Source organism: Stegostoma tigrinum, chromosome 5, assembly GCF_030684315.1.
Source record: "Stegostoma tigrinum isolate sSteTig4 chromosome 5, sSteTig4.hap1, whole genome shotgun sequence".
Lineage (NCBI taxonomy): Eukaryota > Metazoa > Chordata > Chondrichthyes > Orectolobiformes > Stegostomatidae > Stegostoma > Stegostoma tigrinum.
This window is the reverse complement of record NC_081358.1, coordinates 72,864,518-72,889,769: the sequence shown is the minus strand read 5'-3', so window position 1 is coordinate 72,889,769 and position 25,252 is coordinate 72,864,518. Positions and strand designations below refer to the sequence as shown.

Below are 25,252 nucleotides of genomic sequence, written 5' to 3'. Positions count from 1 at the left end.
GCACTATGCTTTCGTGCAATATAGAGTTGATTTTCTTTCTCCTTGAATTTATATTACTGTGACTATTCTGTTGAATGTAAGATGAAAACGTGAACAAAATATGCCTTTTTTCAGCAATATTTAAGTACTATATGACTGAATGACTATTTAAAATGATTTAAATTGACATCATCACTCTGGTAAGAAAATGTACTCACCTCACATCAAAAATAAGAAACCACAGTGTGTGTTAGGGAATCACTAGTGTCAGCAAGGAAGTAGACAATTCATCATATGAAAGGATTTGCACTGAGCCAACCATGAAGTTCAAAGTGCTGGAAATATTTAATTAATAATTTAAAACAGTTAAACAAATATTACCCTGTTAGGGTAAAAGCTAAAGTTTTAAAAGAAGTTTTAAAATATGATTTGTTTAGTTTTGTTCTTAAAATTCCTGGAATTTTCAGTAATTCTAGATAAATTTAACATTTCACACATCTATCATTAGCTATTCTGGGTTGTGAATATTGAAAAGTAATTATGAAATTTGCACAGTGTAACATTGCACGTAATTGTACTGTAATATCTGCCATGCGCAGGTTGATGCGTGCACATGTCCAGATGTCCCCAGTGAGATCGATCCTGTGTCGACAGTAGATGACTCCTATGCCAGGATTCATCTGTCCAGTTGATGTTATTAGATTCCACACGTAATGATATCACACTATGAGCATGTACTGGTGGCTGAACTGAGGCTGAGAATGTGGCAGCAGGACAAAGGCCAGTGCCAAGAGTAAAGGAGTAGGAGATTGGGTGGCATGGTGGGCCAGAGCATTACCGTCTCACAGTGCCAGGGATCCACGTTCAATTCCAACCTTGGGCAATTGTGCCAATTCCACACAGACATTCTCCCCATTTCTATGGGGGTTTCCTCTGGGTTCTCGGGTTTCCTCCCACAGTCTAAAGATGTGCAGGTTAGATGATTGGCTGAGGGAGATGCAGGGTTACAAGGATTGGGTAGGGGGACTGGGTCTTGGTGGGATGCTCTTCAGAAGGTCGGCGTAGCACGATGGGCCAAATGGCCTGCTTTAACACTGTAGGGATTCTATGATTCTACGGGTCTGTACTGGGATTAGCCTCCTGTATACTTGGGGTGACAAAAAGATAGGGAGGCTGTAGGGGAAGTGCGTCTGTGGGGCTCCCTTATAGAATTGAGAAAGTCAAGGATACTGCAATGAAGAGAGCTGAACTTCAAACTAAAATAAAACTTTATTTTATCATGCAGGATCTTTTGTTTTGCATCCTGCAGTGCCATCTTTAGACAGGAGGCTGCTTTCCATTGCTTGAGAATGACATCAGCTTTGTTATGTTCCTCGGGCCATTATGCTAGTATTCGTAGGATGCTTTGCCATTTTTGCTTTAATTTTTTCATCCCCATAGCAACCTCAGTTACATAGACAATCCTTAGAAATTTAACATCCTTACACCCGGGAAAATGATCTTCCTTCCCAAAATTATCCAAGTTTTACTTTGCTTTTTCACTGGATTTTCCTAAAAATCAAGGATTCCACAGTACCACTTCAAAACTCAGTTTCCCTCGTTCGACAAGATGTAACTTATTTTTAGGTTTTAACAACAAAACCAGCAGCTTTATAATGAACGTTCATGAATCCATGCTTGCAAATGCAGTGGGTATCTGTCCACTAATCCCATGGAGAAGCACAGATTCACTGTCAGCAGCTTCTGGATTTCCACATCATCCTGCACATGCCTAAGTGCCCAAAACTGTTGTCAATTTCAGTGGGGTAGTGATGAAAAACACTTGACAATTTTACTGTGTTAATGCAGTGACATTGTAACCAATGTAAATGATTTTCAGCCCCTGAAGTAACAGGACCTGTGTTGATGTTTACAGGAGGCATAGTGTGCCTGGTCTATTTTCAAACTGATGTTTCTTCTGCAATTGGGTGATTAAAAGGCATAATCTATTCAGCAATGCTAGCCTTTCATTTTGAATTTTCAAAACTTGTGATGGCGTGCTTTCTCATTCTATTGTCCTTCAGATATTTTCTCTCAAATATCAGATTCCAATGGAATAATGATATATGTGAAGTTTGACCAGTTTCTACGGGAGGTGCTGAAGTTGCCAACAGCAGTATTTGAAGGTCCTTCCTTTGGCTACACAGAACAAGCATCAAGGTCATGTTTTTCCCAACAGGTGAACATTTATGCAAACGTTTTAGTCTGTGATTGCTGGAATGACCTTCATATATTGAGGGGAATTTCCAGGGGCATGATGTTTATCGTCTATTGTAATTTCCATGGAAAATCTGCAGAGACCTGATTTTTTTTAAAAACATGCTTACACCAGTTATTTCCTGGGTTTCCAAGATTTTTCTGTTTTAGCTGGTGTCAGATGGGTAATAGAATTCCCATAGAAATTCAGTACCTGCTCTTTCAAAATGTTATTTGATACTGTTAAAGGCATCTGTAATCAACAGATTTTCAAAAAAAGAGGTTGTCATGAATTATAGTGATGAGGAATTTTGTAAGGTTCTTCCCCTGTAAAAAGGAGGTTTCTGCATCTCACAGTATAATGAAATCCTACTCCTCAAGTAGCAATAAATCTCAAATAAATATATTTTAAAGTATTGCTTAGAAATTCTCATGCTGAAAATATTATAAAATGTTCCAAATCTTTCTGGGGAGATATTCTCCTGTTAACTAATTCCCAATTTAAATTAATGAAGTTTCCAATATCATGAAAGGTCTGCAGACAAAATGTTAATTGCCTGCCCCTGCACGTGCTAAATACTGTAGATGCTGGAAATATAAGATAAGCTGAAAATGCCAGAAGCATTCAGCAAGTTAGGCAGCATCAGTGGAAAGAGAAATATAGGACTGAATTTTACTACTTTAGTCTAATAGTGAGTTATTTCAAGATTTTTGAAAGTTTTTATGCTGCTTGGCCAACAAGATTTCTTTACTGTATCAAACTCTCCTCATAAACTACCTACCTCACCCATATGGTGACCCTGTCATCTGATTTCAGCCCTATTTTGCCATTCATCATCTGTTAAACAACTCGCCACTGAATTGAATTGAAATAGCTTTATTGTCACATACTCAAATGAGTACAGTGAAAAGTTTACAGTTGCGGTATTACAGGTGCTATCTTGGGTACAAAGGTACAGATACCTAAGATCAAATTCTTAGTAAACAAAAATAAAATAGTAATGTAAAGAAGTAAATAGAAAATATAATGGGTGATAGCAATAAATTAGAAAAATAAAGAAATTAAATGTCGTAGTTCATGCTGGCACCTAGCCTCAAGGGAGGCCCCCTCACCTTGCTGCCGCCTGCACTGGGTCCACCAACATCGGACTCATCCCACTTTAGGTGCCATCTCTTTGCTGCTGAGACCACTCCACTAACAATGTTGAATTTGCACTCACGGTGCAACCAAGAGTCCCTGCCTCTGGTGTCAGGCCAGGCTTCCACTTGGCCATGAGTCCCACTTTGGTTGCAGAAGGTGCCTTGCTGGTGCTGTCATCTTGAAGAGTTCACTGCTGCTGGCATTGTGGCCCCAAACCACTGGAGGAGCTTTGCCACTGCCTCTGGCCTCATACGACTGTGTAGCCAAATTCTGAATGACACCATCGTGGTAGGACAGATATCAAACAATGATCTGTTAGAATACAGAAAGGAGAAAGAGGGCTCGGTGTCGTGGTGCAATGATGACAATCTCTTTCTTAATGTTGGGAAAACAGAAGAACTGATCATTGACTTAAGGAAGAAAGAAGAAGAACATGCCCCCATCTACATCAATAGAGCTGAGATGGAGAGGGTTGACAGCATCATGTTCCTAGGAGTGATGATAACTGCCAACCTGTACTGGACTTTCAACTTGGATGCAATGGTCAAGAAGGCACAACAATGCCTTTTCTTCCTCAGTCTGCTTAGGAAATTTGGCATGTCTATAAGGGCTATCACCAACTTTTACAGATCCACCATAGAAAATAAACTATCTGGGTGCATAACTGTCTCGTATGGCAAATGTTCTGTCAAGGACCATAAGAAACTACAGAAGGTTGTGTGCACACCTCAGACAATCACAGAAGCCAACCTCCCATTCACACTTCTTGTTGCTGCAGAGAGACTGTCAACATCATCAAAGACTTCTTTCACTAGGCAGAAGATACAGAAACCTGAACATATGTGCCAACAGGTTCAAGAACAGCTTCTTCTCTGCTGTAATTAGAATGATGAATGGATTCTGTAACTTCAAATAATGTTGATCTTGCTTTGCGCTCCTCCTCCACAGTTGATCTGTATGCCTCACTCTGTCTAAGCACCGTACGATTTGTACGTCTTGGCTTCTTATGATCTGCCAATACTGTGCGTAAAAGAAGCTTTTCACTGTACTTGGGTACATGCAACTACAATAAATCAAATCAAATCAAATCAAATCCAGCCTTGTCTGGACTTTGCCAGCATTTCTGGTGGTGATGTTCGTGGAGTTTCCTTCTCTCCTCTCCTCACATTAGACACTTAAATAACTACCATAGTTCATGTCTGGATCTAGTCAAACTGCTGAGCTTTGAAATCATATTTTGGTTGTGGGATTACTTAGCTCTGACCATGCTTGCTGAAATAGCCTGTGACAGAGCCGAGTTGTTGTTTTGCACGTTGTCACCTCATCATTAGGTATACTAATGCTCCTGTCATTGTCTTCTATTCTCCTCAGTGAACTAAGGACAATGGTCTAATTTGTGCCCAGTTTTTAGCTTGTGGACCTATTTTGAGTCTTTCTTATTTAGCATGGTGAAAGATATCCTCAGTGAGAAAATAGGTCTTTATTTCCACAAGGACTGTAGTTGTTACACAATCGTTGGCAGATATGTTTGAAACTGGGGAATTGGGAAGAACAAGGCCAAGTAGAGTTTTCATTTAAATTATCTTTCTTAACTGTGCTGCAAATCCAATTCAGTAGAACCATGTCATTCTTGGTGATAAATATTGAAGTTATCCACCCAGAGTATATTCTCTGCTGTTATAATACTCTGTGCATCTTCCAAGTTGTCTTCAACATGGTGGAGTGTTGATTGTCAGCTGACATTGTGCCACAAGTGTTAATCAACAGGACGTATGAACATAAAAATTAGGAGCAGTAATATGCTGAAAGGACATTTCCTTGCCCATTTTTCAGTTGATACAATGAAACTTCAGAGGTTCCTGTGTCGATATTAAAGATTCCCAGAGCAACCTGTTCCCAATTACAAATCAATATACACCACCTCCAGAGGATCTGACCTGTTAATTGAATCAAACTACTCAGAGTGGTTTTGAAGGAGTGTGGGACATTGGCTGTAATGTATAATTCTGTTATTGTTACAATAACAAGCTGTAGAATTTGTAGAACTGTGTTTATAATGTGAAGCGGTTTGTACACGAGTGCATTTCTTAGCTGTCATTTAGACTAAATATTTAAATTGCTTGTGTTTGAAAATGTCAACAGGAAATGCTAAGAATATTCGAAAAGACGCGTATGTTTTAGGAATAAGGAGAAAATTTGAGTGGCACAGATTTTTGATGCTATTTGTGTAATCAGACATTTTTGGCTTTGTTTTCAGTTGGAAAATTCCAAATTATTATTTTGTGCTTACAGAAAAAGGTGACGCTCAATACATTTTTGGACACATTGATGTCTGATCCCCCACCACAATGTCTTGTCTGGTTGCCACTCATGCATCGTCTTGCAAATGTTGAAAACGGTAAGTAATGAAGAATTTAAAATACTTTCACCTTGCCTACTAATTTTTTAAAGCATTTCCTTCATATTCTGAGAGTAATGATTCACTCTGGGTTCACAAACAATGCTTCTAGCCTCTGGCTCAATTAATTGGCCAATCTTCCTGTGTAAACTGAACAGTGAACTTCCAGGTGGTCCTTTCCTAACCCCATCCTGATTCCCTCCAGTTCATGTACGAGCAGGATTCACCAAATAGTGATTAGGAGCACACACTGCTCAGAGAAGCTCAGAGCACTTATAATGTCTCCAGTAATTTAGTTAAAAGACAACGTGTACTTCTGCTTTCAATCTGAAAAAAATCTCAACATTCTTGATTAAGTTTTGTTCCGTAATGAAAACTTCCAGGTATATAACTGTTCCTTCTAAAAACAGTGATCTGCTCAGTAAAATCTACCAGTAAAGAATGAGGGCTCCTAAAAATAACTGCTCCTCCATGCTTCATAACAATAATGTGTGTTGTTCCTGGCAAATTCTCCTAATACGACTCTCGAAAATCTGAAACAACTTGCATTTTTATATTGATTTTCATTTATCACTGTTATGTAGTCAAATATTAGAAGGTAATTCCACAAGTATTATGAAAGGAAGTTTGACATTTGAGCCCTATAAAGTGTTATTAAGCCTTTTTTAGCAAAAGCTTGAACAAAGATATAGATTTAAAGGACAAAGAGGTTAAGAAACAGAGAAGCTTAAGGAGCATATTCTAGAGTTGAGGGCGTTAGCGATGGAGTGATTTAAATTTGGCACAATCAAGAGGTTAGAATTAGAGCAGAGCACAGATCTTAGACTGAGGAAGGAGAGGTGGGGTTTATTCGGTTGGACAAGGTCGCAAAGGAAGGGAGGGATAATAACACAAAAATATTTGAAAACATGGCAGAGAACTTTAAAATTGGTGTCTGTCATGTAGTGTCTCAATGACAGTCAGCCAGCACAAGGGTGATGCTTGAATAGGACTTTGTGCGAGCTCAGACATGGACAGTAAAGATTTGAATAACCTCCAGTTTATGGAGATTAGAACATGGGAAACTAGGCAGGAATGCATTCGAGATAATGGGAACTGCAGATGATGGAGAATCCAAGATAACAAAGTGGATGAAGGGTCTAGGCCCAAAATGTCAGCTTTTGTGCTCCTGAGATGCTGCTTGGCCTGCTGTGTTCACCCAGCTTCACACTTTGTTATCCAGGAATGCATTCAAATTGACCAGCCTTAGAGGGATGATGTTTCAGCAACAGATGAAATGACAAAACAGAGATGAGTGATACTCTTGACTGGTTTAGTGCCTGAGTGCCTCAATTATTGTGAAGACTTGGTGCCGTAAAATTGCAATAGCAATACCTATGTGGAATGTGCAGTTTGTGACAGCCTGTTAATGAGTTGGACCAGTTGGAAGGATTTTGCAGCTGATCTACCCACTTCACGGGTCAATAATGCCTGATAATTAAAATCCGTCTTATAGCACTTTAGATAGGAGCAGTGAGTATTAGAAAACCAATAGCACAAAGTCACAGTGCAAGATGGTTGAAATCATCTGTGCCACACCATGGTTATCACTACTTGATGGTTTGTTCCAAATGTCAAATTCCATCAAGGCATTCTATTTAGAGCAAACTTCCTGATCAAGATTACCAACATACACCTTTTAACCAAGGAATCGGAAATCATGAGCAAGTTCTTTTTGATGAAACCCATCTATCAAATAGCTGGCCTTGAACTATTGTAGCAAAAGTGGCCCTTGCTGAAGAGGTCCGGGCGCTGCACAGCTAACTTTCACAGATGAACCATCAGTACAACTTCCTTCTGCATCTGTGGAGAGTTGCAAACAGTGCTACATGATCCTGAGGAGTGTCCTGTCTAGAAACCAAGTAGCCAATTGATCACTTTAACCTTAGCAAATGGTTATCTCTTGGCTTTTTAGATTTACATTTGCAAACCAAAATAAGATGGTATATACAAGATTATAAAACGTAGGAGCAGGAGTAAACTGTTCATCCCATTGTGTCTGCTGTGCCATTCCATGAGATTGTGGCTGATCTGACCATGCTCATCTCCTTTTTTTCTGATTTATCCCTGTAATCCTTGATTCATTTATTGATTAACAATCTGTTCATCTCACACTTGCGTATACATAATGTTCCAACCTCTACAGCCATCTTTGGGAAAGAATTCTGCAGATTCACTACCTTCTAAGAGAAGAAATTCTTCCTTATCTCCATCCAAAACAGGAAATCATTTGTATCCTTTGGTCCTAGACACTCCCACATAGGAAAAAAACTTCTCTGCATCTGTTTCAATTTTATTCTGCATCCTACAGTTTAGCTACACTTGGGGGAGTCTATCAACTATTCCCTAAAATGTCGTCTTTCCCTTGTTTAGTTCCCAGCTTTGTTCTCCTTATAGGTGCCTCCTTAATGGCTAACGGCATTAATGGCATTAACTACTATTTGTGTTGTTTATTTGTTAATGTTGTCTGAATACCATGTGCATTAAGTAAAGAGCCATTCATTTTGACATTTTCCCTCCTTGATCCACTTACTGCTTTTTAAAAATATTTTGGTACACCATGTCCCTCTCTGAGGATCATTATTTGGCTTACAAAGATGCCATGTCCTTTGCTTTATAAACCTGCATAGCACATCACAAGATTTACCAACACTAAAATTACAAACATGCACATCATACATATTGTGAAATTCTGAGGTTAAGTATTTTCAGTTCCGGTAGATATGCCGAAGGATACTCTGTGGACTAGTGTTAGGCCACTTCAAGATTCCAATGACAGCTAGGTTATCTAACAAATGTTAATTGTCACTTGACCAAACTGTCAAACTAGTTTTCTTTTCAATTAGTCAGAGTGTATGTTTTGCATTATTCAGGTGAAATGTTTTTAAAGACGTATTTTCTGAAAGTCAGCTCTTGCCTGCTTTGACATCTCAGGATTGTAGTTTTGTATTCAGTTTCTCACATTGAAGCATGATACAAAAAAGTCAGGTTTTTTTTGTAGTAGTATACTGAACAAAAGGAAATTCGACTCAGTATATCCAAAAAAGTCTTCCTGAAGCTTTTTTGTATCTGTTAAAAAGATCTTTCTGGTAGCATCAGCTTTCCAGGTAACTTTGCTAACTTGTGCCAATATGTAGAGACAGAGGGTGGTGGTGGAGGGTTATTTCTCAGACTAATGGTCTGTGACCAGATGTGTACCATGAAGACAGTGCTGGGTCCATTGCTCTACATTATTTATGTAAACGGATTTGGATGTGAATATAGAAAGTATGATCAGTAAGTTTGCAAATGACACTAAAATTGGTGATGGACAGTAAAGAAGGTTATCTCAGAGTGCAACAGGACTTTGATCAGATGGGCCAATAGGTCGAGGAGTGGCAGATGGGATTTAATTTAGATAAATGTGAGGTTTTGCATTTTGGTCAGACAAATCGGGGCAGGACTTATACACTTAATGGTTGGACCCTGGGGAGTGTTGCCAAAGGAAGAAACCTAGGGATGCACATGCATAGTTTCTTGGAAGTGGAGTTGCAGGTAGACAGGGTGGGGAAGAAGGCATTTGACACGCTTGCCTTCATTGGTCACTGCTTTGGGTATTGGAATTGGGAATGTCATGTTGCGGCTGTACTGGACACTGGTGAGACCACTTTTAGAATACTGTATTTGATTCTGATCTCCCTGCTATCGGAAAGATGTTGCCAAACTTGAAAGGATTCAGAAAAGTTTTACAAGAACGTTTCCAGGGTTGGAGAGTTGGAGCTATAGGGAGAGGCTGAAAAGGCTGGGGCATTTTTCTCTGGGACAATCGAAGCTGATGGGTGATTTTACTGAGGTTATTAAAATCACGATGGGCATGGATAGGTGAATAGCCAAAGTTTTTTGTTTTGCTAAGGGAGTCCAAAATTAAAGGGTATAGGTTTAAGGTGAGACAGGAAAGATTTAAAAGGGATTAAGGGGCAACTTTTTCATGCAGAGAGTGGTGTGTGTATAGAACAAAAGCCCCCAGGAAGGGGTAGAGGCTTGTACAATTAGAACATTTTAAAAGGCATTGGTACATGAATAGGAAGGGTTTAGAGAGATATGGGGCAAATGCTGGCAAATGGAACTACATCTTCAGTTCAGAAATCTGGTCGGCATGGACGAGTTAGACCGAAGTATCTGTTTCTGTGTGGTAAAACTCTGTGACTCTGCAACTCTATAAGAACATCACTTTATAAACTGCACAGTAAAGAGATTGAGAATGTCAAGATTTGTGGGAAGTCACACATACTGGACACTTGAAGGCCTCTGCTGTAGAGAGTAAATATATTATTTGTTCAAACTACATGTAATAGTTAAGATATGCAGTATGTGTGCAAAACAAAAAAAAGAGTGGCTGGAAGAAGTGTTAAGTGCACAAAATAAAAGTAGCCTAAATGCTTTTATGTATTACATCTGCAGTCTTCCACCCTGTTGAATGTTCCTACTGCCACAGTGAGAGCATGATGGGTTTTCGATATCGTTGCCAGCAGTGTCACAATTATCAGCTATGTCAGGACTGCTTCTGGAGAGGCCATGCAAGTGGTTCTCATAGCAACCAGCACCAAATGAAAGAATATACATCATGGGTAAGAAGAGCAGGAATTTATTATGTATACAGGAAAGAAATAATCATCCAATTCACAACCAATATATTGTTTCCCTGAAAGGTCTAAATTGTAATTTTTTCATTCAATTTTCTTTCTCTTTAGATTGGCAAGGCATATGTTGTGGACAATATTGATTTGTAATAGTGGTAAGTATAACCATGAAGCTACCAGCACTTACTATGATTGATTGTACTATATAAATAGCAACTTTTCATATCTGTACCAGTGTGGTAAAACATAGGAATCCAGAAGCAGTGTTTCTTTGGACTTGCTTCTCTACAGACAGATGAGTCTGTCTACAATAGCAGCATTATAATACATGAAATGGTTATTTTATTCTATTAGCTGTCCATTAAATAAACTAAGATGATTGGGTCTGGTCTTTTCAAATGTGACTGATTTTTATCTCTCATGGCATGTAAAATATATTAACCACCAAGTAACATCTCTTGCACTGAAAGTTAACTTTGTCAAGTATAAAGTATAATTCCTTCAGATTTAAAACCCAACCATTTTTAGTTTATTTAATGGACAGCTCATAGAATAATACAGCCATTTCATGTATTATAATGCAGCTATTGCAGACAGGCTGACCTGCCTATAGAGCGGCAAGTCAAAAGAAACATAGCTTCTGGATTTCCATGTTTCACTGCACTAGTAGAGATATGAGAGGTGGCTGTCCTTTTAGTCTAATCATGGTGCATGCTGGCAGCTTCATGGTTACACTTACCACAATTACAGAATCAGTTTTAAAACAAAAAGAATTCAAATAGACTTGTTTATCTTTAATTTCTCTTCCATCCCATGCTTATTTTCCCCATTTTTATTTTCTGCATATGCTTATTCATTGGCTTAACTATTCTAACTTACACTTCCTTTTTTTATGTAAAAGTTTTGAAATGCCACCACAGAAGCCTGTTGCCCACCAGGAACATGCAATATGCTACCACCCACTTTCAATGTTGTATGTTCAGTTCATCATCCTCAGAAGGACACTCAAGGTGTCATTCCCTACTTGCAACAGAAGCAACTGAGTAGTGATATTGTGGTGTAAGGCAGGCATACCAATTGATGCAATGCTAATTTTCCAAATTTAGACCATGTAGGTCCGCTTGAGAATATTTATCACTGATTTAAGATCAAAGTTTCAAATGTAAAAGAGACTAACATTGGCATTATTCAAAAAAACACGCACCCTGCACCTTTTAGAAAAGATAACTTTGAAGCACCTCTGCTATTGCAATAGTGTTTGAACGTAATCTGTCGCGTTCATTGAAGGTGTCTCATTACATTCCGGGATTTGGCTGTGAAGGTTGCTGTATCCTCACAAAAATAGCAGATGAGTGGCCACATGTTCATGCACAGGCTGTAACAGATATGGAGGTTACAGTGAAGTACTTGTGTGTCTACAACACAATGGGAAAATGGAGTAGAAGTTGTGAAGGTGGGAAGCTCTTCCCTCTGTCAACTTGGATCCAGATCCCTTAATTTAGCTTGAGAATGAAAGTCTGTCTGATGTGCTAGCCAATGCACCCTGCATTTTGGTGTGCAAACCCTTCAGTCTTCTCCTGTAAAGTGGCCCATCAAAATCCTCAGATTAATTCTGAACTACAGAACATATTTTTGACTTTGTACTTAGCTGAATTGACAAACACACCACCCATGCAAGGGCACAAGGGAAGAGCAATAAATGCTGGCCCAGCTAGTGATCCCCACATCCCAGGAATGACTAAAAGAAATCCTCATGCTTAATTGCAAGAAAAGTATGCGCTGGGAGTTGAGAAGGTGGGCTGTGGTGGTAACATACTGCTATTCTGAATGTTTTCAAAGAATTTAGATCCGACAGGCTCTGTTGCAGCCAGCCATAATGCAGAGAACCGTCTCTTCCGTGGGGCACAAGACATTCAGACATTCTTGTCTCCTGTCTGCTCTATTTCCTTCTATCCTTTATCATCTTCTCCTACAAAGGAGCAGGAAGATGGCCAGTGGTTGAGATGAATTATGTTTGGGTAATCTGCCTGTCTAATGGAAGTATGGTGAGATAACAGGATACGGGTGTGAAGCTGGCAGCAGTGATAGGTATGTGAGGATGATATGGATGTTTGTTTTAGTCCTGTGTACTAGGTGTGCAATAGATGTGTGCTCCATTGAATGCTGAGAGGCTGTGATGTGATGGTTAGGGGATGACATATGAATAATCTCCACTTATCTTGATCATCCGTATGTGATCATTATACATTTCTGGGATTTCTGCCAGATGCTCAAGTACAGATGCTGGGAATTGACTTTGCTGCCACATGCTTCCAGTCCCTTCTAAGGGTTGTCCTTGAGGACCAGCAAACCCCTTATGAAGCCATGTGTCTCGCCTCGTATCCATCTGCAATTCTAATGCCCCCATCACTACTTCCATGATCTCCTAACTCTCACTCTTTCTAGTGCTTAATCTTTGTTGTTGGAATTATAGCAGTACCCTCTGGTAATTTTAATACCGCTTTCTTTAAAGAGGAACAAGAACAAAAAGCTAGTTATAACATGGAAAATGAGCAACTACAGTTCCATTCCTGTTGTGGACATAGGCAGCCAGGAGTATGGCAAATGCTGCACGCGTTTTCAGAGGCTGCAACTAATTTTAATGGGAAGAAGCTGAGAGAGGTTGTTTGTCAACACTCCTACTGCCAGAACATCCTCTCCCACAACTCCAGTTTTTAACCTGTGATTCTCAACAATAATTTTTCAATCTAACAGTTCTAAAAGACATGCCCAGATGCACTTTAGAGAATATCCTTAGTGTTATACTCTGAATGTAAGAGCAGCTACTAAAGGTCTGTGGGTAGCTTTGATTGTCATCAGCGGGGAGTGTCATTTGTTTGCCAGATTGTAGGCTTTCTCTTTGCATTGTTGATTATTGTTATTCGCTCTATATCAGTAGTGATGACCAGGAAATTACTGATTGTTTATGGAAATTGCCATTGCATGAACAAACCTCAGTGCAAACAACATTTACAAATGAGCATCAGGTAACGTGCTTTTAAAATGCGCAATAATCCTTTCAACAATCTGTGGTTTTTAAAACAGCCCTTTTCCCATTTCTATCTGTAATCAAAACAGAAAAATCAAAAAGATGCACTCTTTATATTATCCCCCAATGGGGGATATTTACTTTAATTTTGTTTGTAACATCCTGTGTGGGATTTCAGCAAGAGCCCTCTGAAAATCCAAGTACACCAGGGCCACTACCATTTCGAGGAGCAAGAGCTACAGATATAGTGGAACACTGTCATCTGCAAGTTCCCCTCCAAGTCATGCAACTGACTTGAAGATATATCATCTTCCCTTTACTGTCACTGTGTCAAAATCCTGAAACTCCCTCTATACAGTATTGCCCATGTACTCATGTCTATTTATCATCGGTGTTTTAAAAAGGCAACTCTTCAGCATCTTCTCAATTGCAATTGGAGATGTGTAGTAAATAACAACCCAACCAGAAAAGCTCACATCCCATAAGTGAATAATTTTAAAAGTTTCATTTGTTCTCCCTTATTGGCTGTGCTAATAACATTCTGTAATAACTCTGTCAGGTTTAACTAACATGACTTCCCTTTCATAAATCCATGTTTATTCTGTCCAAACAGATGATCATTTTTTAAATATGTAGCACTCACATTCATAATATTTTCCCTACTACTGCTGTCAGGCCAATAGTTCTGTAGTTCCCTACATACTCGCCATTCTTTCTGTGAGGTGAAGTTACATTTGAAACTTTCCAAACTACAGGCACTGTTGCCCAATTAATAGAATTTTGATGGATGATTATCAATGCATCCATTAATCTTTATAGCCATTTCTTTCAGCACTCCATGGTGAAAGTCATGATGGCCTGGGATTTGTCAATTTGCAGACCCATTAATTTCTCCAACTGAACTTTTTACTGAGTTTTTTTTTAGTTCCATATTCCCACCAGACTTTTGGATTTTAATCATTACAGGTTGACATCTAATGGGAAGGCAAATACAGAGTATTTATTATTATATTTCCCTCTTTCCCTATTATAAATTCTTTTCTCCCTGCCTGAAATGGACCCACATTTGCCTCCGTTAGTCTTTTACATTTTACTTCTGAGTTATTACAATTCATTTTTGTTTCTTGCCAGGTTAGATTTATATTCTCTTTCTCTCCTTGCTTCCTTTGCTGAACTTTAAAATTCTCCCAAGCCTTAGGTTTCTAACACCTTCTAACAATCTCTTCTTTTGATCTAATACTATCTCTAACTTCCCTTGTAAACCATGGTACTTTTGCTTTTCCTGTTGCGTCTTTTAGCCTTAAAGGAATATATGTTTATGTAAAAGCCAAGCGTTAATTTTTAATAGTCATTGCCTATGTATCGTCAAAATGTGAATACATTTTTCTAATCTTAGACAGCCACATTCCACCTCTTATCTTCATAGTTGCCCTTGTTTACACTCTAGAAATTGAACAGCCCTTTGCATAACCAATGATGGTCACCAAATGCCAAGTAGTTTACAAAGTGATAATTGATAAACTTTTCTTAAATTATTTACTGAATTAAAGTTCAAGGGTGTCAGGGAAGCTGGGAGAAATAGAAGTAAATGGACAGCACTTTCACAGGCTCACTGGGCACTTTCTGTAATTTATATTGCTATCGCTCTTGAGTTTCCCATTTAATTCGGTAACTTCTAATATTTTTCCCCCTTATCCTGTTCCATCCTGAATCCACACTGAAATAACAAAAATTCGTTCATGGATGGCTATTCAACTGCTGATACTATTGCTACTTGGATTAAGGCTATGCCCATCTGATAACCAGGTGTGTGTATTTTCAAGTAAAAATACTTGGATAGCAGTTGACAATGGACACTTGGGCTGAGTGTTATTTCCCACAATCAAAAACACTACTCAAATACAGCTCTCTGAACTGCCACGGTGCTTCAGATCAGTTGACTAATACATAGACTTGGATCAAACTTGTACTTTGCTAGTTTGAACAGCTCGTTACCGTACATTATGACATTTGAAGGAGCCAACTGTATTGTCACCAAATTTGCTGAAAAAGCAAAGATAGGAAGGAAAGCAAGTTGTGAGGAGGACACAAAGGGATGGATTTTCAAAGCACAGGCAGATGGCGAAAGTTGTGAAATTGCCAGCCTGACGAGCCTACATCAGGAGAAGGTGCCTGCAACAGCAAGATTTTTGTCTGAAGGATGGCAGGTATAACTGAATTTGGGCTGACCACCTGCAGAAAAACTTTGGAGGAGCTGCCAAGATGGGTTGTTTACGGGCCAGTACTCTGATACTTTGTCCCAATTGTTCTACTTAAATTAGGTCCTCTAGTCCCATTCCTAGCACTTCCTCTCCCTCCCACATGCTCCCCATGCCCCACCCATGGCAACAGTTGTCTTTTACTCATCTTGTGGCCCCTCATATACTCTGTACCTTTCCATCCAGCTGCAAGACCCCTCCACATCAACCTATGCCAATCCACCGAATCCAAGTTGCTCATACTTTCCGTGCAAACCTCTGGCACTATCCAGTACACTCTCAGAACCAATGAATCCTATGGTAGCAATGGCAAGTGTGACAAGGCATTAAAAATCATTCATAACATTTTTGATAAACAATTTTACGACAACTTTACGCAAGTGTCCATTATCTAGACATTTAAGTATCGATAGAATGAATTTACAGGAACTTGACTCGTCTGCATGTTGTGTAAGTATATGTTTGCATTTGACAAAATTGATCAATGTTTTTGCTCGATGACAACTGTTTTAACAGTTTGAACGATGGTTGGACTCTGGCCTAACCTCATTATGCATTCTTGACCACCAGTCACATTCTAATAATTTCAGTACAAAACTATTATCCCCTTTCTTTGTGACCCATTTAAAGAAACCACTATCTGCATGAACAGCAGAGTGAAATGAGCATAGTTAGAGTCCATATGGAGAGAGAATGATGACAAAGACTTAGTGGACTAAGGAGTTGTTTATGTGTTGTTACAGTTTATCATTCTGTAAATTAAACACTGGGGCATATATAGAAAGAGAAGCTCATAATGAAGTACAGATGTGACAATTGTACTTCTAGTTAACAATTAGAGGCATTTAAATAGATATCATAGCTATTTGTGATAATTATTTTGCATCATGGATTAATTTTGAAGACTGAATCCTGGAATTCAGCAACTGTGTCCAGGCAGCAAGTGGACTGTGGTAACAATAGCAAAACTCGTTCTAACAAAATGTTATAATGCATTGTGTTTGATAGCAAATGCTCTTTAAAAGAGAGCAGCAATGATGATGTGCCAAAGAAAGCATTATAAATTCTGGTCCTTTTCTGTTAGTTAAAGGAGACCACAAACAGTATGACGGTGAGAAGGAGAAGAAAGGAGGAGGATAAAATAAATACGTATCAAATGGCACAGTGTAGAAGCTTTTTTTTAGAAATTGTGGTGCTGTCTCGATATCTTGATACAATACAGTGTTACCTTTACCATCATTATTCCCAGAAATCCCCTGCAAAGAAGCTAACCAATGCACTAAGCAAGTCCTTAAGCTGTGCTTCCAATCGTGAACCTTTGCACCCAGTGTACCCTGAACAGCCTGAAAAACCGCTAAATCTGGCACACATTGTGTAAGTATATGTTGACCTTTTAGGCTTTAAGAATTAATTTCCTAAGCTATTTTATGCAATTTAGGTTATTTTCTCAACAGCTTAATGAAAGGCACTTTGTGGAGTGGATCTGTTTCCAAATATGTTATTTACAAGGAAAACTTAGATTGTTGTCAAATTTGGTAACAACGTTGCATCTCTGTGTACGATCTATGTTTTCTGTTTGCATTGGAAACCTGCAGGTTTTGCACTGTAAATGATTCCAAAGCTACCAGCATTCCTGCAAAATACGCCACTGAAACAGTTGGGAAATTTTGAGGCTGTACGTGTAGAATAATGTGGAAATACTGAACTTGCTGCAAGTGATTCTACACTTCTTCAGAGGTTGTGATATAGAGGCACCTTCAAGGAGCAATTAATGAGAAACCTGAATTGATGAAAATATTCATTCCTCCATTTTGAATCTCACTATGTAAACCCTTGGCAAATGTCATCTTGTTGAATTAAGCGTAACTGAGTTTCTTATAGTGCAGTAACTTCATAATTCTTTTTTGTTCGTTCTTGGGATGTCAGTATTTCCAATTAGACCATCATTTATTGCTTATCATCATTTAGCCTTGAGAAGATGATGGTATGCTGCCTTCTTGAACTCCTACAGCCCTTGAGCTATTAGTACACCCTCTGTCCTGTTAGGAAAAGGGAATAAATACTATTAAGCATCTTCATTGGCTCTGCAAAGTTATTTTAGGAAGTTAAAGTGTTCTTTTATATTTTTAAAATATGCTTGTGCATCTTTATTTTAACGTCGGTCTAATCTGAACATCATAATTTATTCTGATGTTAATGGTGAGAGCCATTGCTTCTGTTTTGACTACATAATCTCAATGTGGAATTGCTTTATTGTTCGAATTTTTATTTAATCTTCTGAAAGCCATCTCAAAATACTTCTAATTAAATCATGAAACAGAACAATTCTTGACCTACATACGTTTATGCAGAGCCATTAGATTTCTGAGGAAGAATGAAGTATCAGTTTCCACTAGTTGAATGGGATTAAACAGTAAATTTTGTTTACATAGTTTATTATCTTTTTTTTCTGGAAGTATTTGTATTCTCAAGTTGACAGTAGAATTGATCCAACATTCCTCACTTTTATCAACATATTTGAGGCTTGCAGTTGTTGCAGCTGTATCTGGAGATGAAAGTCAAACCATTTCCACCAGTCTTGTGCTCCAAAAATAATGGGGACATGTTTGTTATATGGGTTTATTCTTTCCTGTGATCCTTCTACTATGTTCCCAAATAAATCTAAATTAGGCTCGGTGAGGTATTGAATGTTTTGCTGTTCGTGCTTTGGATGTTTATCACAGCATTTATAAAGTGTACTTGTTGCCACCTGAAACTAACAGAAGTGAGGATATTTTAGTTCTTAATAGAACATAAACTTTGACCATGATTGCTGAAGTTTGAAAGAGTGTTGAGAGTCATTTTTGATTTTCCTTTGATTAGTGCGGAACCTGCCTCTGACTTATTTTGAGAGCTCCAATTTTTTTTCATATCTACCATAAATGTTCACTGCACTAAGCGCAGGATACTCAATGAACATTGCTTTGTTTGCCTTTATGTTATACGACGATCACAGAGGACTATGTGGAATAAAGGTGATTCAGGCAAATTTGAGGATACAAATTACATTTATCCATCAGTTCTATTAAAGACATAGTAAGAACTTCAATAAAGAACTGTTTCTCCATACAGACTATTTAAAGAGTTTCATTAACAACTTCCCGATGTCCTAAAACGCTTTACAGCAATGTCTGTTCAGTCATGTCAGCAAATCTACACACAGCAAGCCTTCACAATCAACAATGTGATGGTTACCGATAGCTTTCTTTCAGTAAAGTTAATTGGTAGATAAATATTGGCTAGGATTCTGGTGCAATCTCCCTTCCTCCTGTTCACAATAGCATTGTGGTAACTTTTACACCTACCTGAGTGACCTTACCAGGTCTCGGTTTAATGTCTCATCTAAAAGCCAGTGTATTTTGACAATGCAACACTCCCTTAACATTATCTTGAAGTGTCAACCTATAATTTTGTGCTCAATTCTCTGAAATAGGACTTTTGAATTCACAACCTCTGACATAAAGATAACATTGAACTGAGTGGTAACAATAAAGCTACAGCCTGATACAGCCAGAAAGTGGAGTAGCATTTATGAATGAGTGATCAATACCTGTAGGTTAGGTTTTAAAATAATTAATATAAATCATTATATTGCAGCTTTGCCATAATGGCAAAATTCTTAAAATGCATGAGATGTACATTTTTCTAAAAACTAATCCATGTCATTCTGTTAGTTTTTACTCTTTATACCTCAATGTGTAGAAAATAAGAGGAACAGTTTTTATATGTATATAAAATGTAGATGACAGGTATAAATTTACTTCCATTGTGTGATAATATGTTGTCATCTGAACCGTAGTAGAGTATTGATAAACAAGTCTCTGATTTTCCTGCTCTGTTCCCTAATGCAGCGCTTTGAAATCCTTTTAGTATTTCTAGTTCTTGAGTCCCTGTTTTTAAATGCACCTTTCGGTATTCACTGACCATTTCAAAATTCTAACAAGTTTATTGTCATTGAGGGTTTGAAAAAAAAACTAATCGTATGTTCATCAAGGAATTTACCATTTGATTCAGCTGCATTTTCTTGTGCGGTACTCGACATTATGACTAATTAATATTTCAGGTTTGATTTCTAATTATTGCTGCATTACCCTGGTCTTGGCAATGATATCAATGTGGTGTCAAATAACCCAGTGCTCCTAAATCTGGGAAGAAAGATCAGAAATAGGTTAATACTGCTGATAGCTCATCAGTTGCCAGATCTTTGGAAGAGAACAGAATTGCTCAATTGTCAAGCACTCCTCGGACAACTTGAGGTGTTTTATTGTTCAAACCTCTTGTTAGGTTGCCCTAATTAAAACATCTGTTCTCACTTGTAATTGAATGGATGGTGTTTTGTAACATATTAACCGAATGGCGTTTAAATTAGTAGGACAGTTTTGCAGAAACAATATTAGAACCAATAAATATGAGTTTTCTTGAAAAAGCAATTGTAACATGAGAACTTTTCCATCTATTGTGGCGAACGATGAAACAAAAAATCTTGCTATTCTTAAAGGATCATTTAAATAAATATTATTTGAGAGTTAATCATCAAATTATAATTTCTCTTATAAGATTTGAATATTTCCTAACTCTGCCTCAAGCATTCTTATGGGCAGAATAATTTTACTTGGCCCAAAGGTTCAGCCAAAAACCTCATACTTTGATCCTTATTATCACTAGAAAATCTTAAGAAAAATCACCAGGATTTTGTTGTGTTAATTACAATGATAATTCGCGTTCACTGCCTTTTAATGAATAAAACTGACAGCAGCTTTTGAATCCGTTCATGTGCGATTAAACCCAGAAATCCAGAATTGCAACCAGTGGCACTTTGTTACACAGTTCATACCTTTGTCGTCTTTGTGAATGGAATCAACGCAAAGATCAGTATAAGACATTAACCTGAACAAGTTATCCTTATTCTTTCTATAAGGACCAATTTTAAAAAATAAATAAGCCATGATCATTCATGAGCAATTGAGTTTATAGCTGTATTTTGTGTCATCTGACCTTTGGAAAAAAATTCCGACCCTGAAAATTTAATTTGACAAGTGTGGAATCTGATCCCCTCAGAAAAGAAAATTAATGTTTTAGTACATTAAGCATGTATTTCCTGATATGCTGTCCATGACGATTCTTTATTCTTTTTGACTGAAAAGTTTAAGTGCTGCCCATCCTGATCACGAACAACACAGTTCAACTGAAGAAACTGGAAATTCAAAAAGATACCAGGAGAGTAGAAATTCCCATGACAGATCTGTTAAAAACTGTAAAAGTATGGGAAATGAACCTAAAAGGCTTCCTTTACCACTCACAACAAAGTTGACGTTACTTAAATTCAGAATAGGATGTGGCTGAAATGTGAAAAGAAAATTTAATACTATTAAATCTAGTCATGTTATTGAAAACATTGCTGTAATGATGGCAACTTGGTCTACTCCAGTACCTGTTTAGGAAAAGGAATTTGTTTGTGAACATATTGAATTTATAAATGAAAGGCACATTCTGTATTTAATTACCTGCATTTTCTTACAATGTCTTTGCCTTTGTTGCTGCACAGAAATGAGTATGGGTAAGCATTGTCTTAAAATTTTATTTGTGTTTTCTAGAATAAATAAAAACTAAGATCCCTGGAATGGTAGGTTTAACATATGATGAACGGCTAAGGATCCTGGGATTGTACTCATTAGAGTTTAGAAGGTTGAGGGGAGATCTAATAGCAACTTACAAGATAATGTATGGCTTAGAAAAGGTGGATGCTAGGAAGTTGTTTCCGTTAGGCGGGGAGACTAGGACCCGTGGACACAGCCTTAAAATTAGAAGGGGTAAATTTAAAACAGAAATGAGACGACATTTCTTCAGCCAGAGAGTGGTGGGCTTGTGGAAATCATTGCCACGGAGTGCAGTGGAGGCTGGGACGTTGGATGCTTTCAAGGCAGAGATCGTCAAATTCTTGATCTCAGAAGGAATCAAGGGCTATGGGGAGAGTCCAGGGAAGTGGAGTTGAAATGCCCATCAGCCATGATTAAAATGGCGGAGTGGACTTGATGGGCCGAATGGCCTTACTTCGACTCCTAGGTCTTATGGTCTAAGATACAATCTTCAGTGTGGTATAGAGTAAAGATATAGCAAGCACTAATGAGACTAAACACAAAATAATGGCCCGGAAGCATCTAGGGCAATGTACATGAGCGGAAAAGTCAGGGGTAATCCTGCTTCAGCCATCTGTGGGAACTATGTCTGGATCTCATGAGTGCTGAGCAGCTAATGATCTGCCAATGGGCCAGTTTAGGAGATGAGATCCCTCCTTCAAGATCTGACAGCCAGTGAAGGCCAGTAGCTCTTTAGTCCCAGTAATGGCTACTGCTGGGATTGCACTCAATCCGGAGAAACAGCATGAATGCTGCCCTCATAGAGTGAGTGTAGTTTTAAATATTTTCCTAATCAACCTGTTAAGTGATGTTATGACACACCACTGGAGCATACGGGACTTGAATCTGGTCCTCCTGGCTCAGAGGCATGAACAATACCAAACCAGCTCTGCAATAAGTAGAGTTTTATTCACTGGGGATTATTAGGGAGTTTTCAACAAGTAGAGAGGGAGTAGTTTGTGAAGGAATTGCTCCTGGGTCATCTCCTTAGGCCCAGCCAGAAGGACCCTGCCCCTGAACACACATGGAAGCTTTCAGGGTCTAACAGGTAGCCTTCCCACGTATTAGCGCGTCCCCTTACTGTTGTTAAAATGCTAGCATTTATGGGTAGAAGCCTTTAATTGGTCTCTTAAGGGCCTCAGTTGGCTGTTGGACTGGAATGCCTTCTACCACCTTCCCCAACATTGGCAAATATGATGGGGACAGAAAAGTAACAGGCACCTCATAACCATTTCACCTCTACTTAACTTTCCAGTCTCTCCTGTCTCCTCTGACCATTGTAACTTGTTGGTTATCAATCGAATCCTTCACAGTTATTGTGCTTGCAGTCACTTATGTAATCAATAATTTATTATGCAAAAAAACTATATTCACACCTGTCTTAGACTTTAATGTCTTCTTGTTGCTTACTATAATTACAAGTTTTTGTATCACACTTCAACAAAATGTACAGTTTGTTTTGATACCCAACCTGAAAAATCATTGAACTAACCTTCAATAGTTTTGTCCTTAAGGTAGTTTAAAGAAAACCACATCTTTAATTATTGTATAATCATGATTTTTCACAATTAAAAATATTCTGCATTCCAATTGAGAAATTTGTAATTTCCTGTTTGTTTGAATTGAAATGTGCAATGGACAATTTACAGTTGGATTTGCTAACAAGGGAACAGATTTAATGTTTTATAACTGTTATAATTTTTGTCATCTTGATAAAAGTCTGAAGCATTTACTCCTTTTCCTACTCAAAAATTAAGAGGCCAAGAGGTCAGCTTCCTAAGTATCAGTTACACCCAATCATAAAATTGTATAATATTGAAGTACAGACAAAGTCCATTTTTCCCGTCATGCCCGTGGTCATCTTTTGATAAAGCTGTTCAATTAATTCCACTCCCGTGCTTTTTCTCCACAGCACTATATTTTTATAAAAGTATTTTTAGAATCACCGGAATTCCTATAGAGTGGAAGCAGGCCATTCGGTCCATCAAGTTCACACCAACCCTGTGAACAGTATCCTGTGCAGACCCACCCCCCCATCCCATCCCCATGGCTAATCCACCTAAATCTACATAGCCCTGAACACTATGAGCAATTTAACTTGGCCAATTCACCTGACCCGCACATCTTTTCTCATAGGAGGAAACAGGAGCGCCCCCAGGGGAACCTCACGTAGACGTGGGGAGAATGTACAAACTCTACACAGACAGTCACTCAAGACTGGAATCAGACCCAGATCCCTTTTGGAATGTTTTTACTGATAATAGTTTCACCATCCTTTTAGCAATCAAATCACTACCTCCCCACCTATACTCTCTCCACTTATCTTCTTTACTCTCCATCTTCGGTCCGCCTCCCCCTCTCTCCCTATTTATTCCAGTTCCCTCTCCCCATCCCCCTCTGATGAAGGGTCTAGGCCCGAAACATCAGCTTTTGTGCTCCTGAGATGCTGCTTGGCCTGCTGTGTTCATCCAGCCTCACATTTTATTATATTAGGTGGAGAGGAGAGTATAGGTAGGGAGGGGATAGGTCAGTCCAGGGAAGACGGACAGGTCAAGGAGGTGGGATGAGGTTAGTAGGTAGGATATGTAGGTGCAGCTTGGGGTGGGAGGAAGGGATGGGTGAGAGGAAGAACAGGTTAGGGAAGCAGAGACAGGTTGGACTGGTTTTGGGATGCAGTGGGTGGGGGGTAAGAGCTGGGCTGGCTGTGTGGTGCAGTCGGGGGAGGGGACGAACTGGGCTGGTTTTGGGATGCGGTGGGGGAAGGGGAGATTTTGAAGCTGGTGAAGTCCACATTGATGCCATTGGGCTGCAGGGTTCCCAAGCGGAATATGAGTTGCTGTTCCTACAACCCTCGGGTGGCATCATTGTGGCATTGCAGGAGGCCCATGATGGACATGTCATCTAAAGAATGGGAGGGGGAGTGGAAATGGTTTGCGACTGGGAGGCGCAGTTGTTTATTGCGAACCGAGCGGAGGTGTTCTGCAAAGCGGTCCGCACACATTGCACCTCCCCATTAACTTTTACTTAATGCTTTTTATCTCTTTGCCATTTTTAAGCATATTTCCAAGTCAGAATGGTGAGTGACTGGGAGCGCAGATTTCAGGTGAAGGCGTTCCCCTGTATTTGCTGTCCCTTGTCCTTCCAGATGATAATAGAGGTGGGCATGGAAGTTGCTGTCTAAGGAGCTTTCGTGAATTTCTACTGTGAATCGGAAGATATGGAATGCAGAGATCCTTCTGATCAGCCTTTATTTACAACTTACAGTTGAACAAGCAACATTGCAGATTTGGCACATATATTTTTCTGTGAATGAGCAAACAAATTGAGGAGAAAGGTCAACCAATGGGTACTGATAATCCCAAGCCAGAGCAGTGGTCCTACTTCTCTATCCCCAACTTCCCACTATGGTCTTACTTCCTTGAGGAATTTTGAAATTCTTGCTGCACAAGATCAGGAAGATCTCCACCTGCAAATGTTTGTACTCTATTATTGGTTGTCTTCTTTTGCAGCTGAAGTAGAAATGAAAAACTTCTTCAATTTTTAAGGCGATTTGAAGTAATTTTTTTCAATGAGATTGTAACTTCTCAACTGCAAAATTGTGATGAGGAGCTTTTATTTCCAGTAACAGTGTGTGTATTGTTGACTGTTAACAGGCAATTTTCCTGTCCTGAGTCACTTTCCATTACATACATCATTCAAGTACGTTAACCATACACCAGTTCCAAACATGGTTTTATTATGGGTCAAACCATTCTTACATTTCCCCGGTTTTGATCCTGATAACTGATCAGCAGTCTTGGCTGTTGAATTACTTGTGTTTATGAAATTTAGGTCAATTCTCTACCTGGCCATTAGATGAAATCTTTCACTTTGGAACAAA

The 25,252-nt window shown here is 38.8% G+C and overlaps 1 protein-coding gene across 17 annotated transcripts in view; it reads left to right on the top strand.

Annotated features, from left to right (window-relative positions):
* The window catches only part of LOC125451641 (dystrobrevin alpha), a 184,352-nt gene that overhangs the window by 86,321 nt on the left and 72,779 nt on the right, over positions 1-25,252 (top strand). For all 17 annotated transcript variants that reach the window (XM_048529027.2, XM_059646064.1, XM_048529031.2 and 14 more), the window contains exons 6-9: positions 2,043-2,197; positions 5,648-5,753; positions 10,233-10,399; positions 16,947-17,071. In XM_048529027.2, coding sequence (XP_048384984.1) covers positions 2,043-2,197; positions 5,648-5,753; positions 10,233-10,399; positions 16,947-17,071 — 553 coding nt within the window. The remainder of the gene's footprint in view (positions 1-2,042; positions 2,198-5,647; positions 5,754-10,232; positions 10,400-16,946; positions 17,072-25,252) is intronic.